This window comes from Leuciscus leuciscus, assembly GCF_965113295.1.
Source record: "Leuciscus leuciscus genome assembly, chromosome: 25".
NCBI lineage: Eukaryota > Metazoa > Chordata > Actinopteri > Cypriniformes > Leuciscidae > Leuciscus > Leuciscus leuciscus.
In genome coordinates, this window is record NC_138724.1 from 10096231 (window position 1) to 10118520 (window position 22290).

A 22290-nucleotide genomic window follows, 5' to 3' on the forward strand; every position below is an offset into this window, starting at 1 on the left:
TCTAAATTGACATTCACTGGCACAGTAAAGGATATAAATAACCACCTTAAAAATGTGGAAAAAAGTTTTTGTGAATCATTTATACTTTTTTTAGACACTTTTTGCACAGCACTGTATGTGTATACATCTATAATATAAAATTGTAAAATGTATTATATCATAATGTATTTTAATATATGTTATGACTTGATAGTATGAACGACCAGGCGCATCACCAAAAAGGAACTATGATGGTGAATTTGCTGCAAGTCCAGGTAATTCTTCCCAAAAACACCCTCTAAGATTATGTGGACTATGCTCTTGTTTCCCCCATTTAAACCTAAATATGATCATATGAGTCATATTGGTCATTCAAAACTCACTTTTCTTTATTGTATGATTTCTCTTAATGAATCAGTCCAAAAGTCTTTCAATTTATGACCTCCACAAATGGAGAGCTGTTACCATTTAATGTGTACTTGACTCTCTATGGATCACATTATGAAATGTTTGAGATCAAAATATAAAGAGAGATCTTAAAATAGGTCTATTAATCTTCTTTTCTTTTTTTATCGCTATCAGCAAAATCTAGTGTTCTGTCTTATTTTTTAAAAGCTGCACGTTTTATAGTTGTTTGTCATGTGATCACAGTAAATCAACAGATTGACATTCTTGAGCTGAAAGACTTGGAGAAAGAATATGTTCTTGCCCGGAGTCGTCTAACGTTAGCTCAACAGGACCCCCCCTCAGCAGCTATCGCAGGTAATCACACTTATCTAATGTGTATTCCATCTTCATCTTACACACATGATCTTTGTGTGGTGTGTTAGTTTTATTGTTGTCAGAAAGTACATCCCATTGAAGTCTTTTTCAACATATTAATACATATAGATTGTCATTTCAGAAATATTTATTAAAGGCAATAGAATTTAATAGATGCCAAATGTACATTCTGTCATTTGTACAGTTTAGTTTTTCTGGCACATTTTATGAAACAATTAAATATTAACTAACTATAAACACAACACTCTACTTTGTGACCATTTAAGTCGCAATTGCTTTTCCAGAATGAAGCGTGACTGTTCATTTGCATGCGAGCAGCTCGTGATCTCGATGCGTAGTACATGCTGCTCCTCACAAACTCCATCTCTGTCCGCAAGCGCTGAGTTTGTTGAAAGCAAAGAAATTCAGACAGCCATAAATATTATTATTGTAATTTTGTTTTAAAATAAAATGTATTATTATTATTTTTGTCATAATGAATAAGTGGAAATGTGGCCTGAGACAATTGAAGTGGAGAAAGATTTTCTTAAACTCAGTTTTAAAAAAAGAGGTTATTTCTTCCAAAGCAGACAATACTGCTAAACACTGTTCACATGAAGATCCGGTGTGAATATGCCCTCATTTATGAATTTTTCACAGAGTATGCTTTTTCAATTTTGATGTGCCATCAGGTTGTTTCACTATAGCGTATGACTATACTTGCTGCTTTTATTTTTACTTTATCTTGCACACATAAACTGGTGTTATTTCTCTTACAGGAGGTGCGTCTTCACAAGAGATGGTTGCTCTGCTTGTCCAAACAGGACTTTTTGACACATCCCTGACGCTGTGTCAGACCTTTAACTTATCCCTTACACCCGTCTTTGAGGGACTGACATTCAAGTGCGTTATGATCTATACAGTGTCTGGACATTTTAAATCCATTTCCTCAGATTTCTGAAGTGCAGATTTTTCTCTCTGTGTAGGTGTATCAAACTGCAATATAAAGGTGATCAGGACCAGACAGAGGTGTGGAACTGGCTTGCAGCCAATCAGCTGCCAACTATCATTACTACTAAAGAGTCCAGGTTTGTCAAAATAGTCTCTGATCTTGATCATTACGATGAACTTCGCTGCATGTCTTCCTAAACTGAATTTCTCTCCACACAGCGCCACAGATGAAGCTTGGCGGCTTTTAGCTCATTATTTGGAGAAGTATCCCTCACAGAATGCTCAATATCACCGCTGTGTCATCAACAAGCTGCTGTCACATGGGGTGCCAGTGCCTGATTGGCTGATCAATGCCTACAAGGTGGTTGTTGTTGTTTTTTCAGCATTACATCCAACAGACAGACAGAGAAAAGCCATTACCGTTGTTTAATTGTCTCTGTTTGTCTATTCCTTTCAAGGGGGTTAGGAATCAAGAAATAAAGTTTTCCCTCATCTTTTGACAGAAGAGTTCATTGTACTATAGAAACATTCTATAAGTTTTAGAACTCAAAACTTACTTGTTGATCTTAAAACAAGCTTTTATTGAAACCAAGCTGCCAAAACAACTCTGTTTGGACTTCTTGGTTTCTATTATGCAATAGGCCTTTATCACAGTCCGCATGTCGTCACATCCTGCTCCGATTATTAGCGTAAAGGAATTTCCACCTGCATTATTGTCAATATTTAATACTATTTAATACTATTTATTTAGTTACTTTTTAACTAGTCATTTTTGAATAATCGTCTATGGGCTGGACATATTCCTTTATTTCAATTTGATCTAATTATTGATGATTGCATCATAAAGTAAGCGCATGAAAATATTTGAACCTTAATATTGTTAAATATAAGTTTTAGACTAAAAAAGTTTTAGTCCCCTGAACTGGAAGTTGCAACCGACTTTACTTCAGTGTTGCGTATTTTTTCCATGTGAAACAGATTATTGAATAGAGGGCAGGGTTTTATTTTAGCACACCTCCTCTCCATCCCTCACTCATAGCAGACTGATGTTGAAGAGGAGTTGTGAAGGATATTCAATCCAAGCCGTCAAACTGACGTCATCAGAGAAGGAACACCAATCCAGAGCGGAAGCAAATTTTCTGATTTTGATTAAAGATTACCACGACAAACAAAAAATGTTCACACGGATAAATTGTTCACCAGAAGACTAGTAATGTGCGCTTACAAAGTAAATGTGGTAAATTTTAATTTCATGACAATTTGTCTAATTCTAATGCTCTTTAATGTGATGTGATGTGGTGTTTGTATTGTATTCTTGCAGTTCTGCAATAAAATAAGGTAATCAGACTTATGAGTATTGCGCATACACATACAGTTTGGCTTGCGTACTCCTCTTTAAACCACAAAATATGCATCAATATTATGACAACTTTTTTCTTTTTCACAATACCAATTAATGATTGTAAACTGAAGTTGGTGTCTTTAGAAGTATCTGTGCTGAATTTTACATCAATAAATCACAAGTCACAGCTGCAGCGGAAGAGTTTTTACTCTCCTATTAGAAGCTTCCGCTTTTCGAACGCAGTCGTGTGACAAAGGCATATAGAGATGAATACATGAGCGCAAGGCTGCCTGCACAGACATAGATTAAAGCCTACTTTATCATCATCGCCTCTTTGACCCGCCCACTGGCGCATTAATTAACGGTGATGTATGGAAAATATATTAAAATAAGACTTTAAGGCTACCTAGTATTATAACAATGTTTCTCACTTGCCCTAGAGAAATATGTATTAAAATATGTAGGAGCTCTTTTATTGATTATCTTGTGTACCATTTTTAGCTTAAGATGTGCTACTCTGCTTTCTATAGGTAACCAATCAAGACGTCTAAAATGGGATACAACAACATGTCATACATCAACTACTAAAGCCTAAAACTAACCATATCAAATTATTTTGAGAGAACTTATCCAACCATACACAAGACTGATCAGACTCCCAAGAAATGCATTGGTACTCAAAATGGTTATGCACTAGACATGATGCCAGTAATTTAAATTGTTTATCCAGAAAACTAACATATCTAGCAACAAATTTTGTCCTAGTATTAACCTTACCTAAAGTTTTCATAGCCATACTTGCACCACTTAAATCATTGTCAAGGACACAACCGAGATAATTATCACTAGTCCTGTTTGATGTTACACAATACCGCTACATTAATAGACATGTTAGGAACCTTGTTCAGTTTACTTTTAAACCCAAATAACATGGATTCTGTTTTACCTAAATGCAATAAGTTTATCTTAGCCAGTCTTACGTATGTAGCTCCTCACTTGTATTTTGCCGACATCCTTGTCTGAAACCAGTAAAGCAGAGTCATCAGCATTTAAAAACAAATTACAATCGCAAACTGCTCCCATATCATTTATGTATAGGAGATTCCTCCTATACATAAATGATATGGGAGCAGTTTGCGATTGTAATTTGTTTTTAAATGCTGATGACTCTGTTTTAGGCCCTCTTTTATTCAAAAGAGGGCCTAAAACACTTCTCTGCGGAACTCCATTATTAATAATTGTTTCCTCGTTGAGAATCCCATCAATTTTCTACCCTTTGAACTCTCCTAGTTAAATAAGACTATGGTGATTGCCTGGTTGAACAGGCAATCACCATACTTGGAAAAACCCATGACACTAAAGTTATCTAACAGTATTGAATGATTCACTGTCAAAAGCTTTTTGGAAATCCAAGAGAACCATTTCACACATTTTACCTCCATCAATCTAGATCAAGACTGCATTGCTTTTTTTAAACTTACTTTCTTTACTTTACCTTTTGTAAGTTTACAGATGTGATTTCCACACTATCCCTCTTCTCTGTTAGTATAACATAAAGGATGTTTGTGGTTCTCTTTCAGGAAGTTGATGCTGCAGCGCTGCTGCGTCTCTATCTGAACTATGATCACCTGGAGTGTGCAGCTGAGCTTGTGCTGGATTATGTGGATGCTTTGCTTGGAAAGGGACATCAGTATTTTGGAATAGAGGTATGGGGTCCTGCATACTATTACAACCATTCATAACAATAGAGAATTCATTTTAGACAGGTGAAATTATTCACCAAAAACAGTCTGTATAGTAGACACTAAGGTTCTTATTTACAAGATTGCAAATAATGGATGTAAATTTGCTTTTGAAATCTTACAAAGTGCATTTGCAATTCATGGGTGTTTTTACTAACAATAATACAAATTTGCAAATAGCAGTATGTGCAAGTAGGTTGGACATGTAAAAAAGGTTACTTATTCCTAATGTTAAGCATGCTGCTATATGCGCATACATACAGTACAGGCCAAAAGTTTGGAAACTAGAAAATATTTTTTTATTTTGAATAAATGCAGTTCTTTTTAACCTTTTATTCATCAAATATATTAGGCAGCAGAACTGTTTCCAACACTCATAATAAATCAGAATATTAGAATGGTTTCTAAAGGATCATGTGATAGACTGGGTGTCACATGTGACACTGAAGACTGGAGTAATGATGCTGAAAATTCAGCTTTGCATCACAGGAATAAATTATTTTTTTAAGTATATTCAAATAGAAAACTATTAATTTAAGTTGTAATAATATTTCACAATATTACTGTTTTTTGTTTTTGTTTTTGTTTTTTGATCAAATAAACGCAGCCTTGATAAGCATTAGAGACTTATTTCAAAAATATAAAAAAATGTAATGTTTCCAAACTTTTGACCTGTACTGTGTATAGTGTGTGTGTTTTTTTTATATATATATATATATATATATATATATATATATATATATATACACACACACACACACACACACACACACACACACACACACACACACACACACACACACACACACACATACATATACAGTGGGTACGGAAAGTATTCAGACCACCTTACATTTTTCACTCTGTTATATTGCAGCTATTTGCTAAAATCATTTAAGTTAATTTTTTTTCCTCATTATTGTACACACATATATTGACAGAAAAACACAGAATTGTTGACATTTTTGCACATTTATTAAAAAAGAAAAACTGAAATATCACATGGTCCTAAGTATTCAGACCCTTTGCTCAGTATTTAGTAGAAGCACCCTTTTGATCTAATACAGCCATGAGTCTTTTTGGGAAAGATGCAACAAGTTTTTCACACCTGGACTTGGGTATCCTCTGCCATTCCTCCTTGCAGATCCTCTCCAGTTCTGTCAGGTTGGATGGTAAACGTTGGTGAACAGCCATTTTCAGGTCTCTCCAGAGATGCTCAATTGGGTTTAAGTCAGGGCTCTGGCTGGGCCATTCAAGAACAGTCACGGAGTTGTTGTGAAGCCACTCCTTCGTTATTTTAGCTGTGTGCTTAGGGTCATTGTCTTGTTGGAAGGTGAACCTTCGGCCCAGTCTGAGGTCCAGAGCACTCTGGAGAAGGTTTTCGTCCTTGGCCGCATTCATCTTTCCCTCGATTGCAACCAGTCGTCCTGTCCATGCAGCTGAAAAACACCCCCACAGCATGATGCTGCCACCACCATGCTTCACTGTTGAGACTGTATTGGACAGGTGATGAGCAGTGCCTGGTTTTCTCCACACATACCGCTTAGAATTAAGGCCAAAAAGTTCTATCTTGGTCTCATCAGACCAGAGAATCTTTTTTATCACCATCTTGGAGTCCTTCAGGTGTTTTTTTAGCAAACTCCATGTGTGCTTTCATGTGTCTTGCATTAAGGAGAGGCTTCCGTCGGGCCACTCTGCCATAAAGCCCCGACTGGTGGATGGCTGCAGTGATGGTTGACTTACTACAACTTTCTCCCATCTCCCGACTGCATCTCTGGAGCTCAGCCACAGAGATCTTTGGGTTCTTCTTTACCTCTCTCACCAAGGCTCTTCTCCCCCAATTGCTCAGTTTGGCCGGACGGCCAGCTCTAGGAAGGGTTCTGCTCGTCCCAAACGTCTTCCATTTAAGGATTATGGAGGCCACTGTGCTCTTAGGAACTTTAAGTGCAGCAGAAATTTTTTTGTAACCTTGGCCAGATCTGTGACTTGCCACAATTCTGTCTCTATGCTCTTCAGGCAGTTCCTTTGACCTCATGATTCTCATTTGCTCTGACATGCACTGTGAGCTGTAAGGTCTTATATAGACAGGTGTGTGGCTTTCCTAATCAAGTCCAATCAGTATAATCAAACACAGCTGGACTCAAATGAAGGTGTAGAACCATCTCAAGGATGATCAGAAGAAATGGACAGCACCTGAGTTAAATATATAGTGTCACAGCAAAGGGTCTGAATACTATAGGGCCATGTGATATTTCAGTTTTTCTTTTTTAATAAATGTGCAAAAATGTCAACAATTCTGTGTTTTTCTGTCAATATGGGGTGCTGTGTACACAATAATGAGGAAAAAAAATTAACTTAAATGATTTTAGCAAATGGCTGCAATATAACAAAGAGTGAAAAATGTAAGGGGGTCTGAATACTTTCCGTACCCACTGTATGTATGTGTGTGTGAGCAGCATGCTTAACAAAAGAGAACGCGATTCTGGCGCAATACTGTCTGTGCGCACGATACAGAAAACACAGATGCTGAGCTTATTGCGCATGGATGGATGGATGGATGGAAGATAGATAGATAGATAGATAGATAGATAGATAGATAGATAGATAGATAGATAGATAGATAGATAGATAGATAGATAGATAGATAGATAGATAGATAGATAGAGCAGCGACTCGTCTTAAAGTGACAGCAGCCACTAATGTTTATCATTAAAGTTTATCAAAGAACAATGGTAACAGAGAAAATTATTCACTGCTCTTGACTAAAGAACATTTGTAGCTTTTATAAAGGTTAACCTATTTTTTTAAATTAAATATAAATTATATATAAATTATTAAATATAAATTAATAATTTATGCAGTGCAGACTGTTTGATAACTTTATTCAATTTCTGTATATTTCCTACCTGTTAGACATTAATGGATATCAGTCAAGTCAAGTGAACTTTATTTATATAGCGCTTTTTACTATACAGATTGTTTCAAAGCAGCTTTACAGTGATAACAGGAAAATTATGCAACAAAGTTTGTTTCATAGTCCAGCTTAAGTTCAGAGTTGATTAGGGCTGCACAATTAACCGCAATGAAACCACGTGGGATTTGGTAAAGGCTGCGATTTGCAGTTTGTCAGTGCAGTGCGGCTGATTGGTAGTAAATGCTGCTCCACCTGAACGCCAGAGGGCGTCTCAAGCAGACATGCCAAATATGCCCTGCCGCAGAAGTACAGTAACACAAATCATTCCAGGAAATCCCTATCGCTGTAGCTGAATAAACAGAAGATTGAAACGCTTTGATTAAACATGACTAATAAACACACAACTGTCTTATTCTGTGTCAGAAGCCACATCACCTCACAGAAGCATGCTCAACTGTCGTTATGAAGTGAGTTTGGAGTAAAAGCATGTTATTAAATGGTGTCTTTTGTTGGACAAGAGGATCATAAATGCTTCTAATGTTTGGAAAGATGTTTGACGCGTGTTGCTTTTTCAAATACACGTTATAAGTGACTCAAACTCACAGTGCTTTCAGATGGAGCAGCGTTTACATCAATGCACATAAAAAATAATCGCAGCCTTTGCGATTTCAAAATCGTGATAAGCCAAATTGTTTTAAGTGTGATTAACATGTTCAGTCAATAGCCCTGTTCGGACAGTAATTGTTTCACATGGGGTCGTGAGGTATATTTTCATAATTTACAGGGGTTGGTCTGTGATTTTTATTGCTGTCCGAATCCAGAATGTCAGTGTTTTTCTCCCACTATCCACGTAATTATTTTTTTTTGTTAAACACCAAGGTCGTGTGGTGATTTAATTGCTGTCCGAATCCACATCTCTGAGTTTACAAGAGATCACTTCAAAATTCACTGTTTAAATCCTATATGATCTCTGCTGATCACCATACGTACGATAACTGTTGCGCTTAAGTGTAATTTTAAAGATGTACTTTATTACTGAAATGCTGGAAAGTATTTACAAGAAATATATCTTAATTACCCACCTCAGCGAACAAAAAGGAGAGAGAAAAAAGCACGTAAACATTTGAAATGGGCCATTATTGTGACAGCAATATATATGGCCCATTTATAAAATATGTAGGCTATTATGCACAACATTTAAAAATACAAACCATGCATCTTTATTTTTACCTCATGTAAATAAGAGGCTGCATTAACTTGTTTCTGCTTATTTTCCATATTTCCATAACAATTAACATCCGAATAGGGCTTGTACATTTTGTTCAATAAACACAAAACATTTGTGATAATCTGTCGCCCTTGAATTGCTTTGCTTGTTAAGATAATGTAAACCCATGAGGCAAGAAAACTTAAGCATATATTTAATATATTTTATTCTTATATTTTAAAGGTGTATTGCGTAATATTTAGGAGGATCTGTTGACAAAAATGAAATATAATATACATAACTATATTTTCAGTGGTGTATAAAGACCTTACATAATGAACCGTTATGCTTTTATTACCTTAGAATGAGCCATTTCTATCTACATACATTGCGTGTCCACTTACATTGAAATAACCATTTTGCGCCACCATGTTTCTACAGTGGCCCTAAACAGACAAACGCGTTTCATCACTGTGGTTCTTCGTGCAAAGAAGCTAGCTAAAGTCAGCGAATAAAACACTGACACAATGATGAACAAGTAAAAAATAATATTCGCAATAACATATCATTTTACTGAATAATTAAGTAAACAATCTCTTCATTTATCTTTGTCTCAGACAACTAAATATTTTCCTGTCGTCCACCCTAACTTCTGTTGGTTGCAGTTCGCAACCTCACCACTGGATGCTGCTAAAAATTACACAGTGCACCTTTAAAACTTCTGGATATATGAGCCTAAGCTCTTTTCAATAAAATCCATGCAAAAGTTAATATACCAAATATTCTTCAGTTTTATACAAAACAGAAGTACGACAAATAGAGTATCAGTTTTTTTGCATAGTAGTTTGACATGGGAAAACTGTAACAATGTATCTTACAAGGTAACAAGATGTAACCTTGCTCTCACTTGAAATGTTTCCCTACATTAAGTCCTTGAATTTGAGGGTATTGGACCTGAAAGTCCTTGAAAGGTCCTTGAATTTGAAGTTGGGAACCCTGTGTTATTCATTTAATTTATCCATACAGCCACTCTGGAGAAAACCGTGATGTCATCGTCCAGCTCAGTTCTCATATAATGGTGTCAAAGCAGGCAGATCAATAATATTGTTGAATATTACATAGAAGGATGTCTATGAAGTAAATGTATTGAATTAATAATTTGGTTAAACAAATTTGATATTTAAACCTATATAGCTGCTGTGTGCAAGCAGATAAAGGAAACGCGGAGTGGATTGAGCGCGAGCTTGTCGAGTGCACATCCCTTTTGCACAGACATCGCTGGAAAGTTTGTAGTTTGGTCGGATATGGCAATAGCAAAGAAAGTAAAATGAGGAGCATATTACTAATGTTAACTGACGGTAAATACGTGCAGCTCTTGAAGTGACAGCAGCCTAATAAACCTATTGCTGTCTTTCTTTTGTTAGATTAACATTGATGACAGAGAAAATCACTCACTGCTCTTGACTGGTTGAGTCCTGATAAAGCAGCTCTAAATATTCACTGTGCTACGGAGCAATAATATGAAAAGAGAAAGTAACAGTGGCCCCTACAATACATTTTAACAGGCATAATTAGGCATGTAAATAACTTAAGGAAATATCTGTTTAAAGAGGCTATATGCAACTTTTTCCCCAAAATAAACGTAACAATAGCCTTTTTATTTTACCATTTATGACTCAAACATCTGATGAGCATACTGACACCTTGTCCGCTCACAGTGGGTGCACCTATAAGCCTGTATCCTATTTTTTCTATTTTCTGTCGGGTCGGATTTTCCCGCGCTGTCTGCGGATGTGACGTCACATGTTAAACGTTTCAGATCACTCTGCCACCACCGCTAGTCAGCAAACAAACTTAGTTTCTCAAACAATATATGTATTTGACTGTTCTTACCTCTGTAAACATAATGTTGACTTCTTTGCAGCGGATGACTAGTGAAGTGTGCACGTACGAGAGCGAGCAGAAAGGAAGAGCAGTTCCGTTTTTTGGCCACAGGTGTCAGTCGCGAGTTTAAATTTCAGAAAATCGCATGTAGCCTCTTTAATAAGCCAACTAATTTTATTCATATTATTTTGGTTTATTTGCCCAATATTTAAAAAAAAAATTTTAATTCAATGAAAATATAGGTGTCGGTACTCTGTATCGGCAAGTACTAAAAATAAAAGTATCAGGATTGGACTCATTCTGGAAAAAGTGCTATTGGTGCATCCCTACACACACACACACACACACACACACACACACATATATATATATATATATATATATATATATATATATATATAATGGTTTTAAGCCAGTTATTTATATATTTTCTGTAGTGTGTCAGTAGGAAATATCACTTTACATTTCCAAACATTCCTTTTACCATTAATTGCAATAATCCAGTGAGATTTTTGTATGCACAAATGAGTCTTAACAACAGCTGGTATGATCTGATCTCACCACCATCGAGTCCATCTGTGATTACATGAAAAAAACTGTAATCTAGGACTAAAAGACTAAATCCAGAAGAACTGTGGCAACATCTCCAAGACGCTTGAAGAACTACTTTGCATGTCTTGGAGACTTTGCAGCAACTCTTCTGGATTTAGTCTGTCTCAGTTTTTTGTTTCTTCATTTAATCACAGATTGACTCGATGATGATGAGATCAGATCTCTGTGAGGAGCATACCAGCTGTTGTCCTTGTGTTATACCAGTCTGTCTGTGACTACATGAAGAAACAGAAAAAAGTCTAAATCCACAGACTAAATCCAGAAGAACTGCTCTCCAAGACACTCGGAAGAAACCTACCTCCAATGTTACCTACCAATGTAACCTAAAAGCAATTTTAATTGTTTATATATATTATATATATATATATATATATATATATATATATATATATATATATATATATATATATATATATATGAGAACCGTTAAGAATACCGTTAAATGACTGGATCGATAAGCAATATCGGTAAGAGTAAAAGTCACGGGACAGTTTCTGTGCTCCACCTGAATGTTTCTGTAGCTGCATTTCCATTATCCTTCAAATTGCGCAAATTGAAAATGTGCCCAATGGAATCAATTTTGCAAAAACTTCCTTAAATCACAAAAAAATATTTTGCATTAGGTGTTTTTTTTTTTTTTTTCAGGTAATTCGAAAAAGGAATATTTTGCAAACCTGCAATGGAAACAAGAATGTTTTTTTCTATTTACAGATCACCTGGCGTGCGAAAAATTTGATTATTCTTTAAAGAGTGCGCAGTATGTTTGGACAGAAGACAACACAAAATAGACAAATGAATTACGGGAATACTGGATTTTAAACAACAAAAATGCCACAATTTAAGACTTTAAAGCAGATATGAGGGAGAAACTCCCAGAAACACTTCACGCGTGGCCGCTCACGAGTATAAGGCGCTTTCCTTGCCATTATAACACGCCTACGTGTCATTTGATTAAAAATAATGGCTAGTGCGGTGGCTGCGATGTACTTAAACCTACATTGGCATGATATTTGGAATGACTTAGCCGCATAACATCGGTTAATGGAAACACGTCATTTCGCCATAGTTTTTTGACGACATTTAGAAAATATCGCAAACGTTTTGCGTAAATCTCTAATGGAAACCCTGTGAGTGTGTGCAGGGCAATCTCCGTTTTTAGGTTTTGTACTAACCTGTCACACGCAGTGCAGTTCATTAAAAAAAAATGGCTAACAAGACAGTTTAACTTACAGTTGGTATAAGTTTACCAGTTTCTGGGTCCAAATGCTCTCAGATCTCAAAAGCAAACAATAAATGGTGCTAATATACATTCACTATCTCCTGTAATACTAATCATGATCTCAGACAGCGATTATCTTTTATGAATCATTCAAATATTGATGTATGGGACACTAAAAGCTTAGCTTCATTTTTATTTATTTTTTACTATAAATAAATAGTGCGGTTGAGAGAGTATTCTCAATTGGGACTAGTAACACAGAAACGGTATTTGGGGATTTTAGGAATGGTTTGATAAACCCTGCATTAACTCAAGAGACTAGCAAAAACTTGTGTATATGTGTATATATATATATCTCACTGGATTATTACATTCTTTGCAAAAGGAATGTTTGCAACTTTGTCAAACATCTCTATGTGATTAACTTTAGCACAGTAATGTTTATATTGTATTTATTATTGTCTTTTGATTTCCTCACAGCGGCCGCTTTCAGCTACAGCATCTCTGGTGTGGCTGCCTTATACATCTATCGACCAGCTCTTACGAAGCCTCAGTGAAAGTCAGATCAATGAAAAGGTGAAACATTGTTCACTAGCAATTATCAGTGTCTGAGATGTTAATTTCTTGTTTAAGTTTAGAAACTTAATTTAGATGGGTTAGTAAGGGATTCAGAAATGATGGAATAAATATAAAATCACAAAAGTTTTATATACAATAGGGGTGTAACGGTATTCAAACCAAACAGAAAAACCGTGATGTATGTACAGTATGTATCGCAATACTCTCATGTTGTACCAAACGATCCCTGCCCCGCCCAGCCCTGGCCTGTTGTTGAGGTTGACCTCACTTTACCTTGTCACAAAACAAATTTTTCTTCCTTGACATTTGATTAAATAGTAATTAAGGGTGTAACCATAAACTTATTCGTCCCACAAATTTTCATGTCTTGGGTGTACAAGGCGAATACAGCGTTGTAGCCTAACCACCAATAATCACAATAGCTCTGTTTTGTTACTTTCGATAAGAAATGGTGTCATTTTTAAAATTGTCCATTTTATCACGAAATTCAAACAATAAATGCCGTTTTAACGGTCTTTAATGTGGCGTGACAGATCACCATATAGGCGCCTCAGTTTAAACAGCAGTGCGCGTGAACGCGATCCTCTCTCTTCCTAATAAACATGAATGAACATCTGAAGGTATGTTGAGAGATACAGTACAACTTACTAAAACTTATTAGATCTCGTGTAATCGTGTTTCAATGGCGGAAAGACATCAGTAAAACAGCTTGTAACAATATCCCATGTAGAGCCTCAGGCAAGTCATTCAGTGTCCACAGCTTTACAGTCAGTATAAGCACTATATTAGCATATATATTAATTTATATTTTACTTAACCTGTTAGTGATGTCTTGATTATTTAAAATATCTGTCATGAAAATGACAACCAGTGTGCAAATGATTATATTTCAGCAACGAGTAAAAACATATAATTTAATTTAGAAGTTAATGCAAAAACTACCTTATGTGCAGTTTACATGTTTGCATTAAAAAAATTATGAGTTGATTATTATATCTAAAAAAATAACTGAATTTGGGCTAATAGTTTGGGCCCTGTTGTTAACCTTTAGTATTCTAAAGAAACTTTTAATTTAAAGCTTAATTCATTTAAAGACGGAGACACAAGTCTGCTGTACCAAACCGAGCCGAGACGTCAGTTTTATGTACCGTTACACCCCTAATATGTGTGTGTGTGTATATATATATATTTATGTATATGTATGTATATATATATAATGTGTATATATATATATATAGATATATAGATATATATAAAATGTGTGTGTATATATGTATGTGTGTATATGTATGCATGTATATATATATATATATATATATATTAATTAGAGGTGGGCATAGATTAATTTTTTTAATCTAGATTAATTTTGAGATTAATCTAGATTAAAATGGCTCATTTGAATTCTGCCGAAGGCATTCAGAATATGTGTGCTACCCAAATAATGACTATAAAAGTAAGTCTTTGAGAACGGGTTTCTCAAGCCAGGTGGCGCATTAGACCAGGGGCTCATCTCCTGTTTCCAAAATGCATCACAAACTGCTTGAGAAAGCTGTTCTACTCATAGACTGTAAAAGGTTACTACTGTACTGTTACCGTCCATAGGCAACATTAGGTAGGCCTATGTTATTATCAACTACTATAGGCTATCAATTAGGGATGGGTGATATGGCCTAAAATCTATATTGTGATATACATTGCAGCCTCTTGCGATAACGATATACAGTATATTATAATAAAACCATTTCAGAACAGATTACACAGACCCATGCTAAACAACTGCTAAATGTATTTTTTTTTAAAGGGTGTATGTAGTTTTGAGAACATATATTGTGCAAAACTGTAAGTATACAACATAATTTTGCAGATAAATAAAATTTAAGTACACTAGCTGCAGAGACTTAAGTAGGTCTAATGTTTATTATGGCTTGGAGCTTATGAAACCCCAAATTTAAAATTAGAATATTGTCTAACTGATGTCTTTTCAGTTAAAAAGAAACACAACAACGATTCTTAAAATCGAGATTATGTGCTACACCACTAAGATATATTGGAATGGGAATAATACGCACGCGCTGGTATTCAGTGATATCATGTTTCGTTTTGAATTTGAGGTGGTCGAACGGATTAGTCGTGTGTTAACTTACCGAACTGTTACCCCACACACTCTGTATATAGTTTGCTGCTGCTCGTCTGACGGCTTAAACCCGAACCAAGTCCAAATAATGGATGTTGCACCGATCTTTTTCACCAGCTTTCACTTTCAGCCGTGTTTACTTAAGATGACGACGAATATGCGTTGCAGCCGGGTTTACCTCGCAGCCGCGGGTAGATTGCGTCATCATAGCTTGTGTAGTATAGAGCCATCTCCCAACCCAACTTGGAGAATAGATTAACGGCGATATTTTTTATCGCGCGATAAGAGTCTCGCGTTAACGCAGCACGTTAACGCCGATAACGGCCCACCACTAATATATATATATATATATATATATATATATATATATATATATATATATATATATATATATATATATATACACGCATGCATACATACATATATACTCACCTAAAGGATTATTAGGAACACCTGTTCAATTTCTCATTAATGCAATTATCTAATCAACCAATCACATGGCAGTTGCTTCAATGCATTTAGGGGTGTGGTCCTGGTCAAGACAATCTCCTGAACTCCAAACTGAATGTCAGAATGGGAAAGAAAGGTGATATAAGCAATTTTGAGCGTGGCACGATTGTTGGTGCCAGACGGGCCGATCTGAGTATTTCACAATCTGCTCAGTTACTGGGATTTTCACACACAACCATTTCTAGGGTTTACAAAGAATGGTGTGAAAAGGGAAAAACATCCAGTATGCGGCAGTCCTGTGGGCGAAAATGCCTTGTTGATGCTAGAGGTCAGAGGAGAATGGGCCGACTGATTCAAGCTGATAGAAGAGCAACTTTGACTGAAATAACCACTCGTTACAACCGAGGTATGCAGCAAAGCATTTGTGAAGCCACAACACGCACAACCTTGAGGCGGATGGGCTACAACAGCAGAAGACCCCACCGGGTACCACTCATCTCCACAACAAATAGGAAAAAGAGGCTACAATTTGCACGAGCTCACCAAAATTGGACAGTTGAAGACTGGAAAAATGTTGCCTGGTCTGATGAGTCTCGATTTCTGTTGAGACATTCAGATGGTAGAGTCAGAATTTGGCGTAAACAGAATGAGAACATGGATCCATCATGCCTTGTTACCACTGTGCAGGCTGGTGGTGGTGGTGTAATGGTGTGGGGGATGTTTTCTTGGCACACTTTAGGCCCCTTAGTGCCAATTGGGCATCGTTTAAATGCCACGGCCTACCTGAGCATTGTTTCTGACCATGTCCATCCCTTTATGACCACCATCTCCAGCAGGATAATGCACCATGTCACAAAGCTCGAATCATTTCAAATTGGTTTCTTGAACATGACAATGAGTTCACTGTACTAAAATGGCCCCCACAGTCACCAGATCTCAACCCAATAGAGCATCTTTGGGATGTGGTGGAACGGGAGCTTCGTGCCCTGGATGTGCATCCCACAAATCTCAATCAACTGCAAGATGCTATCCTATCAATATGGGCCAACATTTCTAAAGAATGCTTTCAGCACCTTGTTGAATCAATGCCACGTAGAATTAAGGCAGTTCTGAAGGCGAAAGGGGGTCAAACACAGTATTAGTATGGTGTTCCTAATAATCCTTTAGGTGAGTGGTATGTATGTATGTATATATATATGTATGTATATATGTATGTATATCTGTATGTATATATATATGTATATATATATATATGTGTATATATATATGTGTGTATATATATATATATATATATATATATATATATATTAGGGATGTCAACGATTAATCGACGATCGATTAATTGTCGATAATACATTTAATCGATACAACTTATCGATCATCGATTAAGCAGGTCTTCATGCGCGTGCGCGCTGCTCAACCGCGAAACATGTAAAGCGATCGCGCCGGAGTTATGTTTGGGACCATTTTACACCTTCATCATGACTATAAGTTTGCGTGTGCATTCGCAGCATTTTGTTTTGTGCAAATGTAAGTTGTAATACTGTTTATTTTCTGTAGGCCTATCTATATCTGATTTATCTCATATTGGATGCATTTGGTTAAGAATGAACTCTGTAGTAAAGCGTCAGCTTCAGCGCGCGCAGCTCAAACGGCAGTGCACGACTAATAATGACTATTGGGACTGTAATATCACATAACATTATAAAGAGAACAATATTGTAATAAAACATTGTGAATTATTTGGGTTTAGTTGCCGTGTCGCGTTGCTCCAGGAAGACCGCGTCCACAACATGAGTAGTTCTGAATGAATGGCACGTAACTTAGTTCAAGTTCACTTGTGCATGAATTTGCGTCATTTTGTGCAGATATAATTTGTAATATTATGTTTATTTTGAATATACCTGATTAATCTCATATAGGACGCGTTTCTTTTAGATAAATAACGTGCTAGCAAAGTGCTCCAGTTTAACGGTAGCAGATTCATTCAGCGCGTGCAGTTGTTCCAGGAAGAGCGTGTCCACAACAGTCACACATTCTAAGCGCATATGAGGCGGCGTTGGTGACACGTTGTATTAGTAGTTATATTTGATTATTAAATAATTCATTTAATTATCAATCACATCGAAACATTTTACAATCCTACTAGGCCTTTATTTATATTTAAAACCATTCTAATTGATTTGGTGAGGAACATAGCGTTTTGAGCAGCATTTGCAGACCCTTGTCATGCTGTTGGCCATAGCTACTGCAGACGCATATCGCAGTATTAAGGCTAACGATTAATCGATTAATTGATCGTTAATTTAAACGACGATCGATCATGGGATTTTGTGAAAATTGACATCCCTAATATATATATATATATATATATACACACACACACTGAGTTTAGGGCAAAGTTCTGCACGGTTCTTGTTTGTTAAACCCGCACACACAGAACACCTGACTCGTTATCTGACAGCAGCACTAATTTAATTCTGTGCTTGACCCGTTTAACATAAAGACTGGTCTGAAATCTAAACCATACCTGCATTAACAAAAAAAAAGTGCAAGTCACCTTTATACAATACAGATTATTTCCAAGCAGCTTTACAGTGATAAACAGGAAAATGATGCATTTCGGCTGTTGTTCAGCTGAAGTCAGTTCAGTGTTGGTTCAGTTAAATTAGTTCATTTCATCTATAAAGCAGCTCTACAAAAAATGATGTCATCGCCCAGCTCAGTTCAGTTCTCATACAACAACGTCAGTACAGTGACTGTACAGTCAGATCAATGATATATTGTTGAATATTAAGTGTTCCCATCAGGTAGACAAAATGGATGGAGTTTTATTACATGCGTCATAATCAGAGATGAAGGTGACTTAAAGGTACAATATGTAAGATTTTTGCATTAAAATATCCCAAAATCTTAAGGCCAGTGTTATATGTATTTTGTTAAGTTGATTACTTACAATATCCCAAATGTTTCCAACTATTTTTAAATCGTGAGAAAATTGCGATTTTAACCAAGGAAACGGGGCGTGTGAGCAGGGTTGAGCTGGGAGTCGCCAGTCAATGGCGTCATATCCGCGTTACCCTCGGTTTCCGCTCGTACTGCGTGGAGTCCTGGACAAATGCGGAAGTTGTAGTTGTAGCGTCTATCAAGCAACAAACGTTAGCTTGTTTCGTGCAGTCGTTATGGAACACAATTATTCTTTACCGATTGCAGCTGGTTCTGTCAACAAAGCATGCTTAATTTTATATTTTCCAAATGTAGTATTCGGTAATAGTTATGTTTTTGTAAGGAAAGTATTATTGCTTTAGGTTTGGGTTTAGTTTATTGACATTGTTTATCACGTCTGGTGTTTATGGCCATGTAAATAAATATAGCATGTGTTATACATAGATTAATCAGTATTTTGACACATGATGTGGGTATGTTCGAATGTACTTTTACAACAATTGTTTAGAACATGTGAAATTGCGCAGTGTTATAACAAGGAATTTGACAAATATAGTAACATATATGATCATTTTAATGAAATAAAAGTGTGATGAGGTTCAATAGTCAGGAAGGAAGAAGACAGGGGTCGGTGTGACTGGGACTCGTACTTTATTAAAATAAAACAAACAAAAGTCGCGCATTCACCATGGCAATCTCTCTCTCTCTCGTTCCAGCGCGGCTTATAAGCAGACCCGGTCTCTCCACGCCAATTACTGCAATAAGACACAGGTGTTCGTAATTTGCACTTGACCTACTTACGTCCCGTTTCTCTCTCTCCCGTTACAGACCGCGCTGAACCATGCCCCCCTCGCCACAAAAAACATGTCATTAAACGCAACATTTATAAAAATAGAACTTTTACCTCCTCTATGAACATGATTTTTCAATTCCCGTCTGACTGATTTACATCCACGGTGGAGTTGAAAACGACAGTTCCCATCATTCCACGCTCCTTCACATCGTCATCAAGCTACGCCGTTGTTGTTGTTTGGAATGTAGCGCCCTCTAGCGGCAGGAAATCTTGCATATTGTACCTTTTAAGTTTTAAAAACAAAAGTGTAAATAAAATAATATATGGAATAAACATTATGCAATAAACATAATGTAAATAATTTTCAAACCATTATATCAAATATTAGCATATCAAATGCATTAGTTCATGTGCCCATATGCAGGACTCAGGTGAAGGGAGATCATCTGAATTATATTTTTAAGCATTAAAGTGTATTTAATAAATGAATGATCTGTAAAGCGCTTCATTTCAGATTAGTTAAATTGTTAGAATTTAAATTGTTACAATTACATTAAACATTAATTTTTCATCCCTGATTTATAAATTAGGCTTAGTGTAGCAGTAGCACATAATGTAGATGTTCTGAAACATAATGAAAGCTCATTTAAATTACAGCAGACCTAGAGTAACCTATGTGTTGACATTTGGGTCAGTTGCACCATTTCGGATTTCCCAGGAAATCGCAACAAAAATCATGCTAGAGTAAATAACGCTAGGTTCTCCACAGAGTGCTGCGCTTGTCCAACCACACTTAACTAAAAGTAAAGAGTGATGATTAAATTGTAGCTTTGAGTGATTTCACTGTGGGGAAAAAAATGTCCAGGCTTAAAACTTTTTGGGAAAGGTACTTAAAAAACATTCAAGGCTTTACTAAAAACATTCAGGTCTTAAACCTCAGAAGCCACTCCTAGTGTCACCCATGCACGTGTAGTCTGACATTTGGAGTGGTTTGAGAATACAATATGTCCAGCCCAACAGATTTCTCATAAAATCATCTCTATTTAGAATAAATACTTTCTTTGGGATTCTATGCAAATCAAATATTCCAGCAATCTGGCTTATTGGTTGCAAATGAGATTTGCCAGTACAAAAAAAACAAAACAAAATATAACTACATTAAATGATAATGGAAATTCAACTAAAGATGAGTAAGCAATTTGATGAATATCTGCTGAGTACTGTATGCAATTAATTTGAAATCTCAGAGTATGATGATATTCTGCATGTATGGCTTATTGATGTTCTCTGGCTTCTCTGTCTACAGATGTACAAGAATCTGAAGGATAAACTGTCAGAATATCACAGACTGGTGGATCAGAGCAGCAGACATAGACTTATGGCCCGTTAACCGCCACTCAGAATTTCCTTTTGGATGTTTACTTAGTATGAGTAATGTAGATGAAAATGAAGTTTGTTGGTGGCGTGCAGTTGTTTGATGTCCCATGCTAACAATGTATGGAAAACATAATAAGTCCATCAATGATTTGATGTGTCTCAGTTCAGTCTCTTGATAAGATAAAATGTGTATTTTTATAAAGACACTGTTAAAAACTTCTTAAACTTTGTATGTTGTTCTCTTGACTTAACTGGTGTGATTTGAATTAGGAATGCAATAAAACAGTTTTGTTTAATTAAGATGTGTAATGTCTTTACTTTATAAATTCATTACTTTTTTCTTTTTTCGGTCCAAAAGGAGCCTATTTTGAAAACAAGATGCAAAAACCACTCATTGAATATAAATATATAAAAATGTATGGGTCTAAATGTACACAAAAATTATGGTTTAGTACGTACCTCTGTTTGAAGTCACTGTTCAGTTTGTTTCTGGTTTTGCAGGGAAAAAACAAACCTTTTTATTATTACCATTAACAGTGGTATACTGAATAAACTATGCATGTCTTTAAATTAAAAATAAAAGTGAATATTCCTGCATCCGACAGCAACACACACTGCAGGTTATGGTGCTGTTGTAATTGGGGGAAGAGATGAGAGTTTTTGCACTCATTTTAATTCGCTCTGTCTATTTGACATGCATGTGTCAACATTCATTCATTAAAGGGCCATCCAGGTGCCACAGCAATAAAATTGACTGCTCACTGCTCCAGGTGTGTGTGTCCACGGTTTGCAGTGTGTGTATTCACTACTCAGACTAATTTCACTAATTACACATTCACTAATGTGTGTGCACTAACTTGGACAGTTTAAATGCGGAGGACAAATTCCGAGTATAGGATACCATACTTAACCTTTCACGTCAGAAACAAAATAAACAAATTCACTTAAGTCGTCTGGGAAGACTTGCTTTCTGTCAGGATAATCTTTTTATTTTATTTTTTTTTATTTTCAAAGGTTTTCTGCATAACAGTCACAGACAGACACAAACCAACAAGGCAGGACACAACAATACAGAACAAAACAAAAACAGTAACTACCAGTTCTTATAAAAGATACCAGCCTGTATCTATAATCCAGTCCAAGAACTGAAAAAAATGACCACAGGTTCTGAAGAGTAAGGGTTCCATGGTTTTGGGAAGAAGTGAGGTCAAGGAAGCCCAAAGTTAGGGGAAGAGTCCCAGCACTTGAATGATGGCTTGAAATGAAAACAATTCACATAGTGAAAATAGTACATAATAATATCAAACTTCCACCTGAGACTCATCCTGTTGTCTCTTAATATAGTCAGTGAAAGGCCCCCAGATCTTGCAAAACCTGCGCTGGGTGTTTGACAAAGTGT

The 22290-nt window shown here is 36.1% G+C and overlaps 1 protein-coding gene across 2 annotated transcripts in view; it reads left to right on the forward strand.

The window, feature by feature from the left end:
* The window catches only part of nup160 (nucleoporin 160), a 129873-nt gene extending 108682 nt beyond the window's left edge, over positions 1 to 21191 (forward strand). For both annotated transcript variants that reach the window (XM_082160408.1, XM_082160409.1), the window contains exons 28-35: positions 194 to 254; positions 631 to 741; positions 1521 to 1644; positions 1728 to 1829; positions 1912 to 2053; positions 4615 to 4740; positions 13093 to 13188; positions 20821 to 21191. In XM_082160408.1, coding sequence (XP_082016534.1) covers positions 194 to 254; positions 631 to 741; positions 1521 to 1644; positions 1728 to 1829; positions 1912 to 2053; positions 4615 to 4740; positions 13093 to 13188; positions 20821 to 20904 — 846 coding nt within the window. In that variant the 3' untranslated portion in view covers positions 20905 to 21191. The remainder of the gene's footprint in view (positions 1 to 193; positions 255 to 630; positions 742 to 1520; positions 1645 to 1727; positions 1830 to 1911; positions 2054 to 4614; positions 4741 to 13092; positions 13189 to 20820) is intronic.
* Positions 21192 to 22290: the final 1099 nt, after the last annotated feature.